This window comes from Protopterus annectens, chromosome 7.part0 (assembly GCF_019279795.1).
Source record: "Protopterus annectens isolate FY-2018-M chromosome 7.part0, PAN1.0, whole genome shotgun sequence".
NCBI lineage: Eukaryota > Metazoa > Chordata > Ceratodontiformes > Protopteridae > Protopterus > Protopterus annectens.
Genome location: NC_056739.1, coordinates 460,707,438 through 460,723,850, shown reverse-complemented (window position 1 = coordinate 460,723,850; position 16,413 = coordinate 460,707,438). Strand labels below are relative to the sequence as shown.

General features: G+C 39.3%; 1 protein-coding gene across 1 annotated transcript in view; it reads right to left on the bottom strand.

Annotated features, from left to right (window-relative positions):
• Positions 1–16,413, bottom strand: part of SLC2A4 (solute carrier family 2 member 4) — a 304,157-nt gene that overhangs the window by 105,340 nt on the left and 182,404 nt on the right. Inside the window, exon 4 of the mRNA XM_044077041.1 lies at positions 7,330–7,454. Within this exon, the coding sequence (XP_043932976.1) occupies positions 7,330–7,454 (125 nt within the window). The remainder of the gene's footprint in view (positions 1–7,329; positions 7,455–16,413) is intronic.

The following is a 16,413-nucleotide window of genomic DNA, read 5'->3' as shown; positions in this document are numbered from 1 at the left end:
TCAGTTAACTGGATGGCTGGTAGCTCTATACAAGGACTTGGTCTCTTATAGTCTCCTTCATGGTGATCATACCCCTAGCCTGTCAAACTGTGAAACATTCAACTCTCTCTCTCTGACCTCTTATTCCTTTGCAGAACAAATGGTTCCTCAAATATCCAGTTAAAGGACCTAAACCTTCCTCGACAGATACATAGATACACTAGCAAGAAGACAGATTCATATCCCAACACATCCCCCGCCTCTGGATCAAACTTCTAAATCAAATCAAGCAGAGCAACATCCTTGCCTCTTCCAAGATACACCAAGATAATTGAATGGTAGCCTCACCTCTCTCCTCTGGTCTATCTTGTATTAACCTCCTGAGATTCCTGATTCTGCACAGAACTTTTGAACATGGTTTATTTGCTAGGGTTGTAGTGGTCTGTAGCCTGACTTCTTAGTTCTTACCCATGAACAATAAGTTATATTATTTTAATAAATATTATCATTTATAATGTTTCTTTTTAGAAGTGACATAATGAAATTGTCATGTTTGTTGCATTATTTTGATATCTCCATTATATTTTACATTTGTGCAATATAATAAACACATATGGTTTTACTATATTTTGAAAAAAACAACATTATGAGAGGTTCACTGGTTCATAGGTGTGTACCAGGCTAATGGCCCTGGAGCCTTTACAAGCCTAGCCCATAGAAGTGCCCTGGCATTGTGCAGTCCGACGTTAGTTCCCAGTGCCTCTATCAAGTAGAGCCACTGGAGTGTTCCCCAGGGTGAACTTTCTACTTCCCATCCACTCATCAAGATTTCTCTTGAAGAGGGCTAGTGAACTGCTCTGCTTGACATGTATGGGAAGTCTATTCCAGAGTATGGGCAGTCTCTGAGTTATGAACCTGTCTCTCCAGCATGTTCTGTTGATTGTGGTAATGAGGTTGAGGTCTCTGGAGCATGTGGTGTGGAGGGATTGGGATTTCTTTAGATGTAGCAATTCTAACAGAGCTGGGTCAGACATGGCTTTGTAAATCAAGCAGATATTGCCTTTTAATAGATGATACGAGACAGAGAGTAGCTGGAGTTTTTTGTGTCTGCCCATGTAGGACGTGTTTAAGGCCTAGGATCCTCTTTGTGACGTACTTTTGTGGCCTTTCCAGCTGTTGCATGTGTCTAGTGAGGTACATGCCAAATGTGGCATTATACTTGATGATTGGCCTAATGAGGGAAGAGTAGAGGGAGATGATGACCTCTTTCTTCCTGGATGCAAAACCCTTGGTAATAAGATATGCTACATAGAAGGACTTTCTGACAGCAGTGGCAATGTGGTGATCAAAGGAGAAGTTGCTGTCAACCTGTGTCCCCAGATCTCTTATAACACCTTCAGTGTTCAGTGGGCTCCCATTAATGTGGTAATTAGTGGGAACTGAGTTTTTCCCAAAGGGGACGATGACTCATTTTTTGGCATTAAGCTTATGCACCAGTCATTGGTCTCAGTGAGGCCTTTCTGTAGGATGTCTACATCACTTGGGGAGTTAATAATGGCTCCCAGCAGTCGTCTTTGAACTTGGTCAGCCATAGTCCCTCCGTGTTGGCCTGGGCTTCTGAGAAGTAGATGTCAAACAGGAGAGAACCCAGGACTGATCCCTGTGGGATTCCACTTGTGACTGTTTGGCAGTCTGACTTGGAGTCCGCTACTTTCACACTGTGGGTTCTATCTGTGAGCCAATTTGCAACCCACCTAGCGATATAGGGGTTGATGCCTTGTTTGGTGAGTTTATCAGTAATTCCTAAGTGGGGAAAGGTATCAAAGGCCTTGGCCAGATTGAGATAGGCTGTATGAACTGCCTTGCCCTCATCCACAGCTCTGGTGACTGACTCAAAGAAGTCAACCAGGTTGAGCAGGCATGATCTACCTTTCACAAAACCAAATTGAGTGGGATCTAGAGTTTGGAGATTCCCTATATCCTTGTTAATTAGGTCCATGATGATGCGCTCCATAGCGTTACATATCAGACTTGTCAGGCTAATGGGGTGATAATTCCCAGGGTCTGTAGTCACTCCCCTTTTATGGAGTGGGATGAATGTAGCAGTACACCATTCAGTAGGGACAAAGCCTGAGGTGAGGCTGTGACTGAACAGGGCACACAGATGTGGTGCCAGTTCACTTTGTAGTTCATGTACAACACATCTAAGGATATTGTCGGTTTCCATGGAAGCTGTATTCTTGGCCTTGGACAATGAAGCTTTAACCTGTGCTGCAGTAATGCTGGGTGCCTGGCATTCATCCGGTATTGTAATCAGTCCTTTGGGGGGGGGGGGAGAGGGGTAAAGTTGGCACTGAATCTGTTGGCCAGTATGTTGGCAATATCTGTTGGCTCAGTATAGGAGGTACCATTGTGCTGTAACTGAGATCAAACCTGGGTATTGCTGTGGAGATTCTTGATATAGCTATAGAAGGCTTTGTGGTTGTTTTTAGTGTCTGCTGCAATTCTGCCTTCATAGATGGCTTTAGAGGTTTTGATGAGGGATCTCAACTTTTTGTTGAGGCTAATAAGGGAGTTTTTCCAGTCCTGGGACTTCACCTTTTTCTGCAACAATTTCTTCTTTCTATTGTAGAGTTTATTAATGGCAGGGGACCACCAGATTGGCTTCCTTTTTTTGGAGGAGACTCTCTTGGTTCTGTTGGGTATGGCTAGTTCCATGCATTTATGTACATGTTTGTACAGTGCATCTGTGTATGATTCAGCAGTCATGCATCTATTTTCCATTGACATGGGTGCCGTGAAGTTAGCCACCTCTGTTTTTAGGAGCCCAAAGTCAGTTTTGGAGAAGTTTTTCATGGTGGTTATCTTTGCGGGGGTTGTGGGTGAGATGTGGATTTCCATGGTGATTAGTTTGTGGTCAGATCTAACAAGGGAGGAATTAACTATTGGTGCAGAGCAATGGTTGCCCATGTTAGTAATAACCAGGTCAAGGATGTTACTTCCTCTAGTGAGGATAAGAATGAGCTGGTCCAGTGCATCGGAATTGATGAATTCCAGGAAGTGTTGGGCTAGTGTATTGGTGCATGAGTAGTTTTCCCAGTTGATGGAGGGGTAGTTGAAGTCACCTAGTATGAGGGTGTTCGGTTGGACACTAATGTTGATGGGAATAAATAGATGATTTTCTAATTAACAAAGTACTCAAACAGTGGTCAAAAGGTTAAGAACAACTTGGTATTGCACAATTTATGCTGACATAAGAAATTGAATATCTAACTATCATGTAAGTAGAGTCTGATATACTAATGAAATGAGACATATGGTAGTTTAAGGTGGAAAGTAACTCCAAAATGTATTGCTTGGAGATTAAATGATAGAAGACAAATAAGTTATAAGTAAAATGCAAAAGCTGTATCAGTGAACAACAACCTACTGGGATTATTTGTTATTATGCAATGTAAGCAAGTTTAACATGGAGAGCCTCACTGTATATTAACATAAAGTGGTGACGTATTTACTGTTCTGTGATGGACAGTGGTTGCGATATTCCCACAAGGAAGAAGTCCTTACTTCTATGGACCACTGACATACTTGGTCACTATCCATTCATGTGACCTCTAGATTATGTTAACTAAACCAGTTATGTCCTCCTCCCTAGCTCTTTGGTTTCTGTTTTCATTTGCTGAAAGAAAACCTGTTTGACTTTGTGTTTCCATGCTAATGGCTTAGCAATAGCTGTACACTTATTGCTTAAAGAAGTAAAGGACCTCCTAGGTCAGGTAATCCAGGACATTCGTGCATATCTAGTTACTCAGTCCCCTGATATAATAGTTACTACTGAAACCTGCTTAAAGAAAGATATATTTGATACTAGTAAAATGCATCCACTCACAACTTATGCTGTATGTTAACTGTAAAAACCTTCTCTCCAAACCCCAACATGGCTTTAGACCTTACATCATAGTACGATCACTGTTCTTTTCAACCTTACCAACATGATAGACTAACACAGGAAAGACAGCAGACTGGTATTGGCATTATTTTTAGATTTCCTAAAAGCATTTGACATTAATCCGTGGTGGTACAGCGGTAGAGCCATTACCTCATAGCAAGAGGTTCTCCTGTTCGATTCTCGGCTGGAGTGCCTTCTGTGTGGAGTCTGCATGTCCTCCCACGGTCGAGTGGCCTCCGAAAGACATGCGTGAATGGGCATGCCTTTGCTGAAGGTTGGGTGTCGGGCTGGCAACTCAGCACCATAAAAAAAATTGACTGCCAATCATAAGTGGACCAGAGTTCTGCTGTGGCGACCCCTAACAGGGAAAAGCCAAAAAGACAAACAACAACTAAAAGCATTTGACATTATATCCAATAAACATCTAATCCCATTATCACTCCCCCCCTGTCTTTCATGATTCCATATCTCAGTGATACACTGTAAGCAGTCAAATGGAAATAAAATCTTTCTTACTTCTAACCAGTCACTGTCAGTTTCCCACCAAGGTTCCATGTTATTCAACATTTTTATTAACAAGCTATGTATTACCATCCACCTTGCTAGCATAGTTCAGTATGCTGACAACTTGACCCTTATATGTCAGCCCCATCCCTACTGTGACTTCAGGACAACACCCAACATTCTTTCATGTTATTGTAATTTGGCTAAAAGATACAAATCTACTTTAAAATCCTTAAAAACAAAACAAAAAAAAAAATACAAAACAAAAAAAAAAAACAAAAAGAAAAAAAATATATGTTTCTCAATCCCGATTCCTAAACTGTACCAAAACAAAATACATTTTTTTCAAAATAACCTTATCTAACAACACAAAAATTGAAACTGTAAACTAAACAAAGCTTCTGAGCATCATAAGTAGCAATAACCTCAAATCTGAACAAAACTTACTGTAAGCCATTAAAAAAAACAACACACCAGAATCTTGACACCCTCTATAGAACCCTCTGTAAAACACTACCTCTCAGATGATGCAAGATGGACACTAGCTTCTACCTACCTTCTTCAATCCTTTCTATATGCCTCACCTATTTACAATAAATTAGCCAAATTTGCTGCCAGTCTTATGTATAAGATTCACCATTGCGGAGCTCTGAAACAACTAAATTATCTTAAGATAACCAGCTATTCACCATACTCATAACTTATTACTATACTCAGTCTTATACCTGCATCAGAAAAATGTCCAGCATTAAAAGGTACCTTGCAGCATTACTCTCCAAGTAAACATGTTTTCTCAACCAGTAAGCACTTACTAAAATAACAAAGTCTAATAACTCAGTAGGGGACTCACTATACTCCCATTATGCATCTGAACTGTGGACCACTATCCTACCATGCCATGACACTTTCCGTATTCAAACCCTTACTGAAATAACACTTAAACCACATCTGGCTGGGCCCATGTTCCTTTCCTAGGTAAGACCATATTCCTTTGTCATCTCATATCCCCTAATCTTTCTCACATTCTGCACAACAAACCATTCTATTACTCTTCCTGAATTTCCTTCCTACCTTAATCCCAACTTTACATTTCAATTTCTTTCTGACCATCCCACTTTGTCCATTTCCTTTAAATACTCTTTACTACTCTCTTATAACTAGGTTCTATATCAGTAGGTAACCTAATACTTTTAACTCCCGCTGTCCTTGACTCTTCAGCTATACAATGCCTCTCTCTTTCCCTCCACTGCAATGTGGGTGCAGTCAGTGGTTCCTGGTACCTCAGGGAATTAGGCTATGTCATAAAATGCCTGCCTGGGGTTACCTGTCCTTTCTATGTGGTGTGTGAAAGCAGATATGCTTCCTCATATGCTGTAGCATGGCATTATGGAACTGCTGGAGTATCCTTGATGCAGATGTCTAGGATACAACCACTGTGACCCTGTTGGTCACACTGAAAGTTTCTTGTAGCTGGAATTGTCAAAGCCACACATAGCTTGGTGTCCAAAGTGACAGATACTCCATGCATCTCACAAGCCTACATATGAAGGTGACACATTTTCGAACAGCTCCTACTCCTGCTCCATGCTGTTTGTGTGTCATGAATAATTTGCTATATTAAGCTGAGTCATTCATATATATATATATATATATATATATATATATATATATATATATATATACATATACACACACACACGCACACACACACACACACACACACACACACACACACACGCACACACACACACACACACACACACACACACACACACACACACACACACACACACACATGGGTTCCCTTTAAATCATCTAATGTTCAGAACATCGACAATCTGATCATCGAGACCAGAACATCAATGTCCAGAACATCGAAGGTTTAAAGTATAAGTGGCAGGTAAGTGAGATAGTGAAATGTTGGGTGTGTATGCAGGGCAGCAAGATGCCCTGCATGTTGTGTGTGTGTGTGCCATCTGAGTGTTGGCATTGCAGGTAGGGTGCAGGAAATTTCCTGTTTAGTACTACCGCATATAGCGGTAAACGGGAGATTTCCCTTACCCCACTGTAGTGCGATCTCGGAGTTGGAATATTAAAATAGGGGGTGTGGGGGGCACAGCCCCCCACATGGGGGGTGCAGGGGGCTCATTTTGAATTTTCGATGTTCTGAATATCGATGTTCTGGTCTTGATGATCAGAATGTTGATGCTCTGAACATTCGATGATTCAAAGTGAATCCACACACACACACACACACACACACACACACACACACACACACACACACACACACACACACACACACACACACGCGCACACACACACATTATGTTTCTGAACTGCTCATCCATATTATTACCCTCTTTTGCATTCACCATCGTCCATAGTTTAATAATACTGTTGATTTCCATGTCATTAGAATGAAATCCGTATATTATGTAGGCTGAGGTATTTGTCAGGTTTCTACAATCGAGGTCCGTGTGCCTCTGGGTCACCCCACCTGATGTGTGGTAGCTCATTGTGCAAAATTTGCTACTGCAATGTTAATACTTTCTGCATCCCAGGAACAGAGACACATACCCACATGCACAGACACACCTGTGTTTGTGTGTGTGTGTGTGTGTGTGTGTGTGTGTGTGTGTGTGTGTGTGCGCCAACTGATAAAAAGGCAGCCAGCAACTTTATATAAGTCTCAAACAGGACAATATTTACTTTTGCTCTCCCTCTCTCCTAAACTAACATGGAAAATCACATTGTTACATTTAATGTTATTCCTATTGTGGCAAAACTGTGGGCAAGTGAACACATTTCTTAACACAATTTCCTAGTTAGATAATCAGTCCAATAATAATGCATTTTGTTTCATATAATAATAAAAAAAAGGAAACAGCTATTACCTGAGAAAATGCCAATGACGAAGCGCCCCAAAATCATCATCTCATATGACTGGCCAAGCTTGGAAAAGCACATCAGACATCCTCCAATCATGGCAAATATGTTGTTCAGTATCATAGCTTTTTTCCTACAGGAATCATTAAAGAAAGATCACCAGTGATGATACTGGAATAACATTCAGTGACTTTCAGTAGAGTACATCTCTGCTTAATGCAAAAATCTTGGCTTCATAAATGCCTTATTTGAAGCAACCTCTTCACGCAAAGGGACTAATTCATGAAAATTAAGAAAAAAATCAAAAAAAGCTCAGAGTGTTAAACTTGTGCATAGTGATGTAATAGTGATCTGTCTGATATACAGTGTAAGACTCATGCATCAGACATTGAATGAGTAAGAGTAGGCGATGGCCAACAAGTGAATCAACAAAAATTATATTTTTCCTTCTGGCTATATTCACAACAATACCCTAGAAACCACGAATGTCAAAGTCTGTCACTAATGCTGCCTCGTCATGCAGGGATGCCTAATCATGAAAGAGCCATACACTACCCATTAATGTGGTATCCATTAGGATCTGGACATGTACATCCCTCTATCTGACAGCTAGAAAACACAGGTAATCTAGAAAGCTTGAGTCAAGTCTGGTAACCCATCTGTGATCCAGAAGTCACAGGGAGGATATCAGTGAAAAAGACTCCTAGATCTGTTAGCTAAAGTGATTTTATCTGGACTAATTTCTTATCTGACAGCTAGATGGCAGTGTTCTGTGCAATTCATCCACATGCAGGGCATGCAAATTGGCTCTGCTTGTTTTTAGAATGGTTCATCCAAGAGATCAATAAGGGTTTTATTTATTTATTTATTTATATTTGTTGACCGGGAGTGTCCGACTGGACGTAGGTCCATTTTCAGTGGAGGCCTGGGGAGAAAAGCTCCACAGTTAAAATAAACAGACAGTAGTTACATTGGATTACATAGCGATTAACAATTTACATAGCAATTACTTTCAACATATTTACAGATGAAGAACATAGCACATCAGTAGACAACTAGAATCTTTATCTGTGAAGTCCATAACAGACATTAACAAATGTTACAATAAGAAGTTCCTGCTGTATAATAAGTACTAGGCTTATGAGCATCTGAGCTTGCTATAATCAAGGTAGTTAGTGGAGTGGAAAGAAAGGTAGTGGTTGGATGGGGTGGGTGATATTAGAGTGGGAGTTGCAAGGGCATAGTCAGCATGTTTTTAGGTGCGCTTTTAGTAAAGTTTTGAAGTGGGTGCATGATGGTATGGAGCTAATTGTGGGTGGGAGGGAGTTCCATAATTTGGCTATGGTGCAAGAGAATAGTGCTTCACCAGCAGAGTTATTGGCTTTAGTGATCTGCAAGTGATTTTTGTTGCTGGATCTTAGTGGTCTGGTGGTGCGATAGGGTTGGAGTAGATTCTGGAGGGATGGGACATTTAGTGGATGGTTTACTAGTTTGTGGGCGAGTGAGAGTTGATACCATTAAAGGAGGTGAGGGATTTTATTTGTATTACCTGCCCATGTTTATGTCATAATTGCAAATAAAAATGTCAACACCTTAAAGGATTCAAAAGTTGTAAATAAAGTGGACTTTAAGACAACAGCAGCAGTTGTAATAATGGTACATATGACTCAGTAGCTTAGAAAATTCTGTCAGCACTGTGCAGAGACAGGAAATGGAGGATGGTTAAGAGGTAGTTTAAGCCTGATACCAATTGCATGTACTTCATAGCTGTATAGAACCTGTACTAACTAGACATATTCAATTGGAAGAGAGATGATGTTACACTTTATAAATCTCAGTTGCATACAATGTAAGCAGGGCCAGATCCAGCACTAAGTAACCTAGGGTGCTGCCCAGGGCCTGGTGCTGTTTGGGGGCCTGGTCATACAATATTTATTAAAAAGAAAAAAAAATAGTCCTATAACATTTAAAAACAACACAGGAACTATGAGATGGAGGAGTGATGAACCCTGCTCATGCAAAAGGACGATAGTCTCAAACGTTGAATGTACGGATCCAAACAAACTGTTGTAATATCCAAATACAGAATTTTATTGTATCCAAGTTAAGCGCTTTCAGCTGTACCCCAGCCTTCATCAGAACAAATAATATGACCAAAGACAAGGTATATATACACACATAATTATATCCCACTAATTGATTAATTAAAAGATAAAAACCGCCAAAAATTATTTAAAGATACATGGTGTTTAAATCAGTATTTACATCATCTAGTCACTAACACTTCAGTGTCCCTGATATACATATAAAATGCATCAATATGAATAAAAACTGAACATTATCAAGTTACTAAAAAGTTGTATACAAATGTTATAAATATTACGAAACAACACATCTGCTGTTCCCCTTAGAGGTCTATCCTTACTAAAAAAACTTACATTAAAATACATAACAAAATCCTGGTGTGTGCCTGATGAAAATGACTCTCCAGATATGCTGCTAAAAATAATAATAAATGTGCTATTCCAATGCTAAAAATGGTTTTATACTAATAAAATCATTGAGGCCAGGTGGTCTTGTGGAGTCGGTAATAATTTGCCATTTACTTTCACTTAATGCCAACTTCATTTTCCAATCTCCTCCAAATGGTGTAATGTCCACCTGCTCAATGATGGAAAAAAGAAAACTATGATCTTCACCTTTTTCTAAAATGTGCCTGTATAATGCATTTTTTGTGTCACGCTTCCCTATTTTATACTGGTGTTCGTAGATGCGTCTATTTAGTTGTCTCTCTGTTTTGCCTATATAGTGGGCGTTGCATAAAATGCAAATAGCCAAATAGACAACCTGTTTGGTTTTACAGTTTCCCCTTTTGCATCTAATAGTAGTGTGACATACATCTTCTAGTTTTATAATCTTGCTCAAATTAATATATTTGCATTGTTTGCAATTACCACATTTCATAGTCCCTTTATTTGTGTCTGCATTCGTTTTGGTGTAACTTTCTTTTTGTAATAGCCTCTTCAAGTTGGGGGCTGTTTTAAAAACGCATCTAGGTTTATTACCCAAAATTTGGTCCTTATCCATAACCATCAGTATTTTCCAGTGCCTTTCCAAAATTTCTTGAATCATGTATGTACTGGGAGAATACATGAGTACACATACCCTACCTACAGATGTACTAAGGGTATCTTCTTTTGTAGTTGGTTGGAATGTACCTAATAGGGGGGAATATTTCTTACCCCATTCATTGGTAACGTAGTTGATAACTTCCTTCACCATCATCTCAGGGTAGGCTCTCATAATAAACATGTCCTTGATAATATCCATTTCAGTTTCCAAAATGCATTTGGAGGAGGACATTACACCATTTGGAGGAGATTGGAAAATGAAGTTGGCATTAAGTGAAAGTAAATGGCAAATTATTACCGACTCCACAAGACCACCTGGCCTCAATGATTTTATTAGTATAAAACCATTTTTAGCATTGGAATAGCACATTTATTATTATTTTTAGCAGCATATCTGGAGAGTCATTTTCATCAGGCACACACCAGGATTTTGTTATGTATTTTAATGTAAGTTTTTTTAGTAAGGATAGACCTCTAAGGGGAACAGCAGATGTGTTGTTTCGTAATATTTATAACATTTGTATACAACTTTTTAGTAACTTGATAATGTTCAGTTTTTATTCATATTGATGCATTTTATATGTATATCAGGGACACTGAAGTGTTAGTGACTAGATGATGTAAATACTGATTTAAACACCATGTATCTTTAAATAATTTTTGGCGGTTTTTATCTTTTAATTAATCAATTAGTGGGATATAATTATGTGTGTATATATACCTTGTCTTTGGTCACATTATTTGTTCTGATGAAGGCTGGGGTACAGCTGAAAGCGCTTAACTTGGATACAATAAAATTCTGTATTTGGATATTACAACAGTTTGTTTGGATCCGTACATTCAACGTTTGAGACTATCGTCCTTTTGCACGAGCAGGGTTCATCACTCCTCCATCTCATAGTTCCTGTGTTGTTTCATAACATTTAAAAACAAAACACTGAACTCTCCTGCTTGGGTGGACCAACTTTGCCAAAAAACAATGCTTCTTTTTTCTCCAGAGCAAATGACTGCAGCTTCCTGCTAAGTGTGGCATGTGTACAGCAAATGAATGGCTTTCCAGGAATGGTGCAAGATGTAATCTCACAGCAGAACAGGAGATGGATCTTCTTTTAGGACAACCAGCAGAACTTGAAAAGGAATTTGATACTATTGCTGTGGTATGCTGCTGCTTGTAGGACAGAGGTGTGTGATCTTTTTTTGTGCATGTGCAGTAGGTAACCAACAGAACTTGAAGTAAGTGTGTGTGTGTGTGTGTGTGTGTGTGTGTGTGTGTGTGTGTGTGTGTGTGTGTGTGTGTGTGTGTGTGTGTGACTTGCTCAGTATCAAGCCCTGTACCATAGTTACAGGAGGTAAAAGACTTAATCCTCTACACCAATGCATAGATTTCTTTCCTTTGGTAAATCACTGAGGATTACAGTCAGCTAATATCACTCATTAAGAGTGTCACAGTTTTTGTGGTAATGCATGTTTTTTTTATGTTGATACAAAACTCGTTTTTCTAATAACCTTTTAGGGGATTTAGAGTTGTCTGCTTTTATCTATTTCCAGTTTTGCAGTAAATCACTGATTTTGCCTCATATTTATGCCTTTTCCTTGGGCGGCCACGGTGGTGCAGCGGTTAGCATTGCCGCCTCACAGCAAGAAGTTCTCTGGTTCAATCTTCGGCTGGGGTGCCTTCTGTGAGGAGTCTGCTTGTCCTCCCTGTGGATGTGTGAGTTTCCTCTGGGTGCTCCGGTTTCCTCCCACATCCCAAAGACATGCTGTATGTAGATTGGACACTCTAAATTGGCCCTAGGTGTGAGTGTGTGCATGTGTGTGTGCCTTCTGTGGAAGGTTGGGCACTGGGCTGGCAACTCGACACTGTAAAACTCCACTGCCAATCATGAGCGGACAGGTGATCCGCTGTGGTGACCCCCAACTGGGAAAAAGCCGAAAGAAGATTTATGCCTTTTCCTTGAGAAAGTCATTTAACCAGAGAGTTATTTGGGGAAACTCCTCATTGGTCCTCTGGACTGCAAGCCTGGTAACTAGTACTTATGAGCCAGAGTTGTTGTTGTTGTTGTGTCTTTCGGCTTTTCCCGGTTAGGGGTCGCCACATCAGAACTCCGGTCTGCTAATGATTGACAGTAGATTTTTACGTGCCGAGTTGCCGGCCCTGACGCACAACCTTCAACGAAGGTACGCCCATTCACGCATGTCTCCACACAGAAGACGCTCTAACTGAGAATCAAACATGACAATGTCTTACTGTGAGGTGACAACGCTACCGCAGCACCACCACCTCAGTTTTACTTATGAGCCAGAGTACTTATGATATAAAGGAAGGAAACTGATTACAGTAAACATGAATCAGAGTAATTATGGCATAAAGGAAGGAAAATGATTATAGTAAACAGAAGCATTTTCACAAACTGTGTTCTTTGGATGTGATACTTGGCCTCCTTATTGTTGATGACATGTTTATTATTTAGCTGTGAATAAACAGGACAGGATGAAGTCTATGAGATTAATGTTAACGTTTTAATTATGAATACATTTTTAGTTTAGCTTGTTTTTTGCAGAAACACAGGTGTGAAATACACAGTGTTTGGGTTACAACAGTTTGTCAGGCACTTAGAGGAGATGAGTCAAGCTATGAGTTGTTAAGGAGCTGCTTCCTGTAGTGCATGGTTTGATTCCCTTAGCCCTCCTTTGTCTTCTGTGTGACTCTACCAAATTACTTCATCAGACAGTGCTCTTGCGCTGCTCCTAAAAAGGGACACTTGTGGGCAGTGAGCTGTCCCAAATGGTTTTACATTGTTTGAGTGGTTGTATTATACATTTGTCTTTTGAATTCCTGCACCCTTCATATAGACATTAATTTGTAATTCAGTATATACAATTTGAGTATAAATCCCAGCATGTCTGTTGCAGTTTAATGGTTTGCCAAATGCATTTTCACTATATGTGAGTTTCAGGGGAATCAAAGTTTACACCTCTTGTAGTTTAATGGGTTGCTAAATGGATTTTCACTAAATATCAGTTTCAAGGAAAGAAACATTTATTGTTTCTCATGCAAAGTCTGTTTTCAATGTGAGAGAGTTTTGTTTGGAAAATGGCTGTTGTTTTTTTTTTTTTTTTTGCTGTAAAATTTTAAATAAAAGTTTTAAATGACATAAAAGTAAAGAATAAAATAGTATTTACACTGATAGGGTGTTTATGGTAATTAGGGAGAGAATAAAATATTATATGCACTGATAGGATGTTTATGGTAATTAGAGAAAGATAGCCAAGTAATGAATGGGATATTAGTATGGTTAATTAGCCTGCATGTGGCACCATTTGTTCACGATCCAGGTCTGTTGACTCTGGAGGTGTATGCTGCAAGAATACAGCATCATTAGCCATTCAAGTAGGTGAGAGCTGTACTGAGTGATATTAGTTGGGATAGCTGTTCTTGATGAGAGACAAGACATAGGAAGGTCAAAATGAGTTGCAGGTGTCCTGCAAGCATGTAAGCCCCTCCCCCAAAAGGTATGCTATATACAATAATATTTTTGATTTGTGTGTGACTTGGTTGTTGAACAAAAACTGCTGAAGTGTTTATATTCTGTTAAATTGTTTTGTTTTATTCAATGCTGTAAATGATGAGATAAGTGTCAGTAGCACAACAGGTAGCATAGTCATATTTGATGCAGAAGGCTGTGGGTTCTTTTCCCACACCAAGGAGAGGGGTTGCTGACACTGCAGTGCAGCATATAGTGGGGGGGGGGGGCGTACTCCTGAGTGTGTCATCCTTTGTATATGATGTTAAATTTAGGCCCCATTTGCCTGAGCGGGTGGTGGCAGCTCAGTTAGATGAAAGATATCACAGTACCTATTGAAAAGACTAGGAAAAGTCTTCTGCATACCCTGGCCAAATTTCCCCTAACAGTACAAATAACATCTCAGGTCTTCCCTCAAAAGTAGCTACTAGCTTTGTGGGACTAACAGAGTCAACAAATGATAAATAAAAAATGGACTGTGTAATCTAACCATGTTGCAATTTAGTAAATGTATTTTTGTGGTACCTTCTTTACAGCCTCCAGCAGATGTAATGGAGTTGACATTCATCAGGTCATAGTCTGCATTTTGGAGTGATGATCAGAGCAGTCTGATCTTCAGCATCCATTATGTAGTCATTGTTGCATAATATTGTGATGCAGTCTTCTGTATAACATTGGACTGTAAATTATTTCTGTATTTAGTTAAACACTGGCAGTGAGTGCAGAAAACTTAAGCTCCATGAGCTACTTCCTGTGGCAAGGGTGCAGGGTTTGAATCTTTCCACCTTCATTTACTTACTGAGGGGCATTGAGCAAGTAATTTAACCAGACAGTGTTTTTTAGTAACTGAGAATTTGGACAAGGCTCCTTAATTGTTTCCTAAACTTCTTGCCTAGTAACTATGAATATGTTGTCATTGTTTGCCAGCCATCACCTATTACATAACTGATCTAGTTCAGGAAATGTTATGGCAATGTCACCAGATTTTAATGCAACACAGGCAATTTATTATTCAGTGACACCAAGCACTGTATTTGTAGGCGAAACATTGAAATGCAAAGTTATCTGCCAGCAGAACCTCTGTATTAGTAACAGTCCTCTATAATGTGGAATTCAGATGACTTTTACTTCTGTAGTGATTGTGCATACCGACTTAGAATATGTTATCAGGAGGTTAATATTTCTTATGCCATCATAAGTGCTCTTCTATTTAAACTGTGCTACACCCAGCTGAATCTTATCGTATGATGCTAGTGTTCATTATACAATTCCATGTAGCTCATCCAAAGCTATCGATAGAGTACATGTAATTTACTTCTTCATACCAGTAATGGGTTTACACCATCAACAAAGTGACTATAACTGCTGGTGGGGGTGGGGGACTCTCAATACCTTATGCTCTTATCTGGTGATTTTTAAACAGTTTTTAATCTGGCTTTGCAGGACTCGTGTGTGTGTGTGTGTGTGTGTGTGTGTGTGTGTGTGTGTGTGTGTGTGTGTGTGTGTGAGTGTGTGTGAATTAAGTAGGAATACTTTGTCTACTGTATTTGTGTGCAACACATTTGAACTATGTGACTTAGGTTACCACCTGTCCCTCTTTGCGAAGGACAGTCCCTCTTTGGGTAATTGTATACTGTGAAAAAAACTAAAAAATGGCAAACGTCCTGTGATTTTAGGAGAAAATATATTTCACAAGTTTTTTTTAATAGTTGTATAAAACAGTTATTTTATTTCTGAAACACCTAAGTGTTATACAAAATAGCATAAGCAACTCAAATGCTACAAGAATAAGTTTCTATTTTGGCAAAAAATTAACTTGTGTCTTTTGCATTGGCTGTGGGTATGTTTGCAATGCATGATCTCTCCTTTCTTCAAAAAATGTCCCACTTTATGCGTTTGAAAAGGTGGCAACCCTAAATTGTGACTGTGATCATTATTATTGTTTTTTTTTTGTTACAGACATTTGTGAAGGATGCTGTCAGCAATGTAGCTATAATCGCTGGGTTTGAGGGATGTCTGCAGACAAAAATGACTGACCTTGCTGAGCTGACAAAGTTAAAAAGTCATTAGTGTGTCTTTACAGGACTCGTGCATTTGTGTAAAGCAAACTGGAATTATCTACTGTGGCCATTATTATCAGACATGAAATGTACACAGTTGATTTAGTGGCTGTAATTGCTGAGTACAGATATTGGTGGATTATAATGACAGCAGTTTGAGTGGCCTTTTAGGGTTAAATGTTCTGAAGTGGGTACTTTTGTCATTATTGGTTCATACATTTTGTTTCACTACCTGAAAAAATGTTCAAAACTACACATGTAAAACACACTCTAACAAATGTTGCTGTATTAACCAAGAAATATAATTTAAAACAATCAGGAAGGTGAATCAAAGAACACACACATTTATGCACAGTCCTAAAACTGTATGCCAGGAG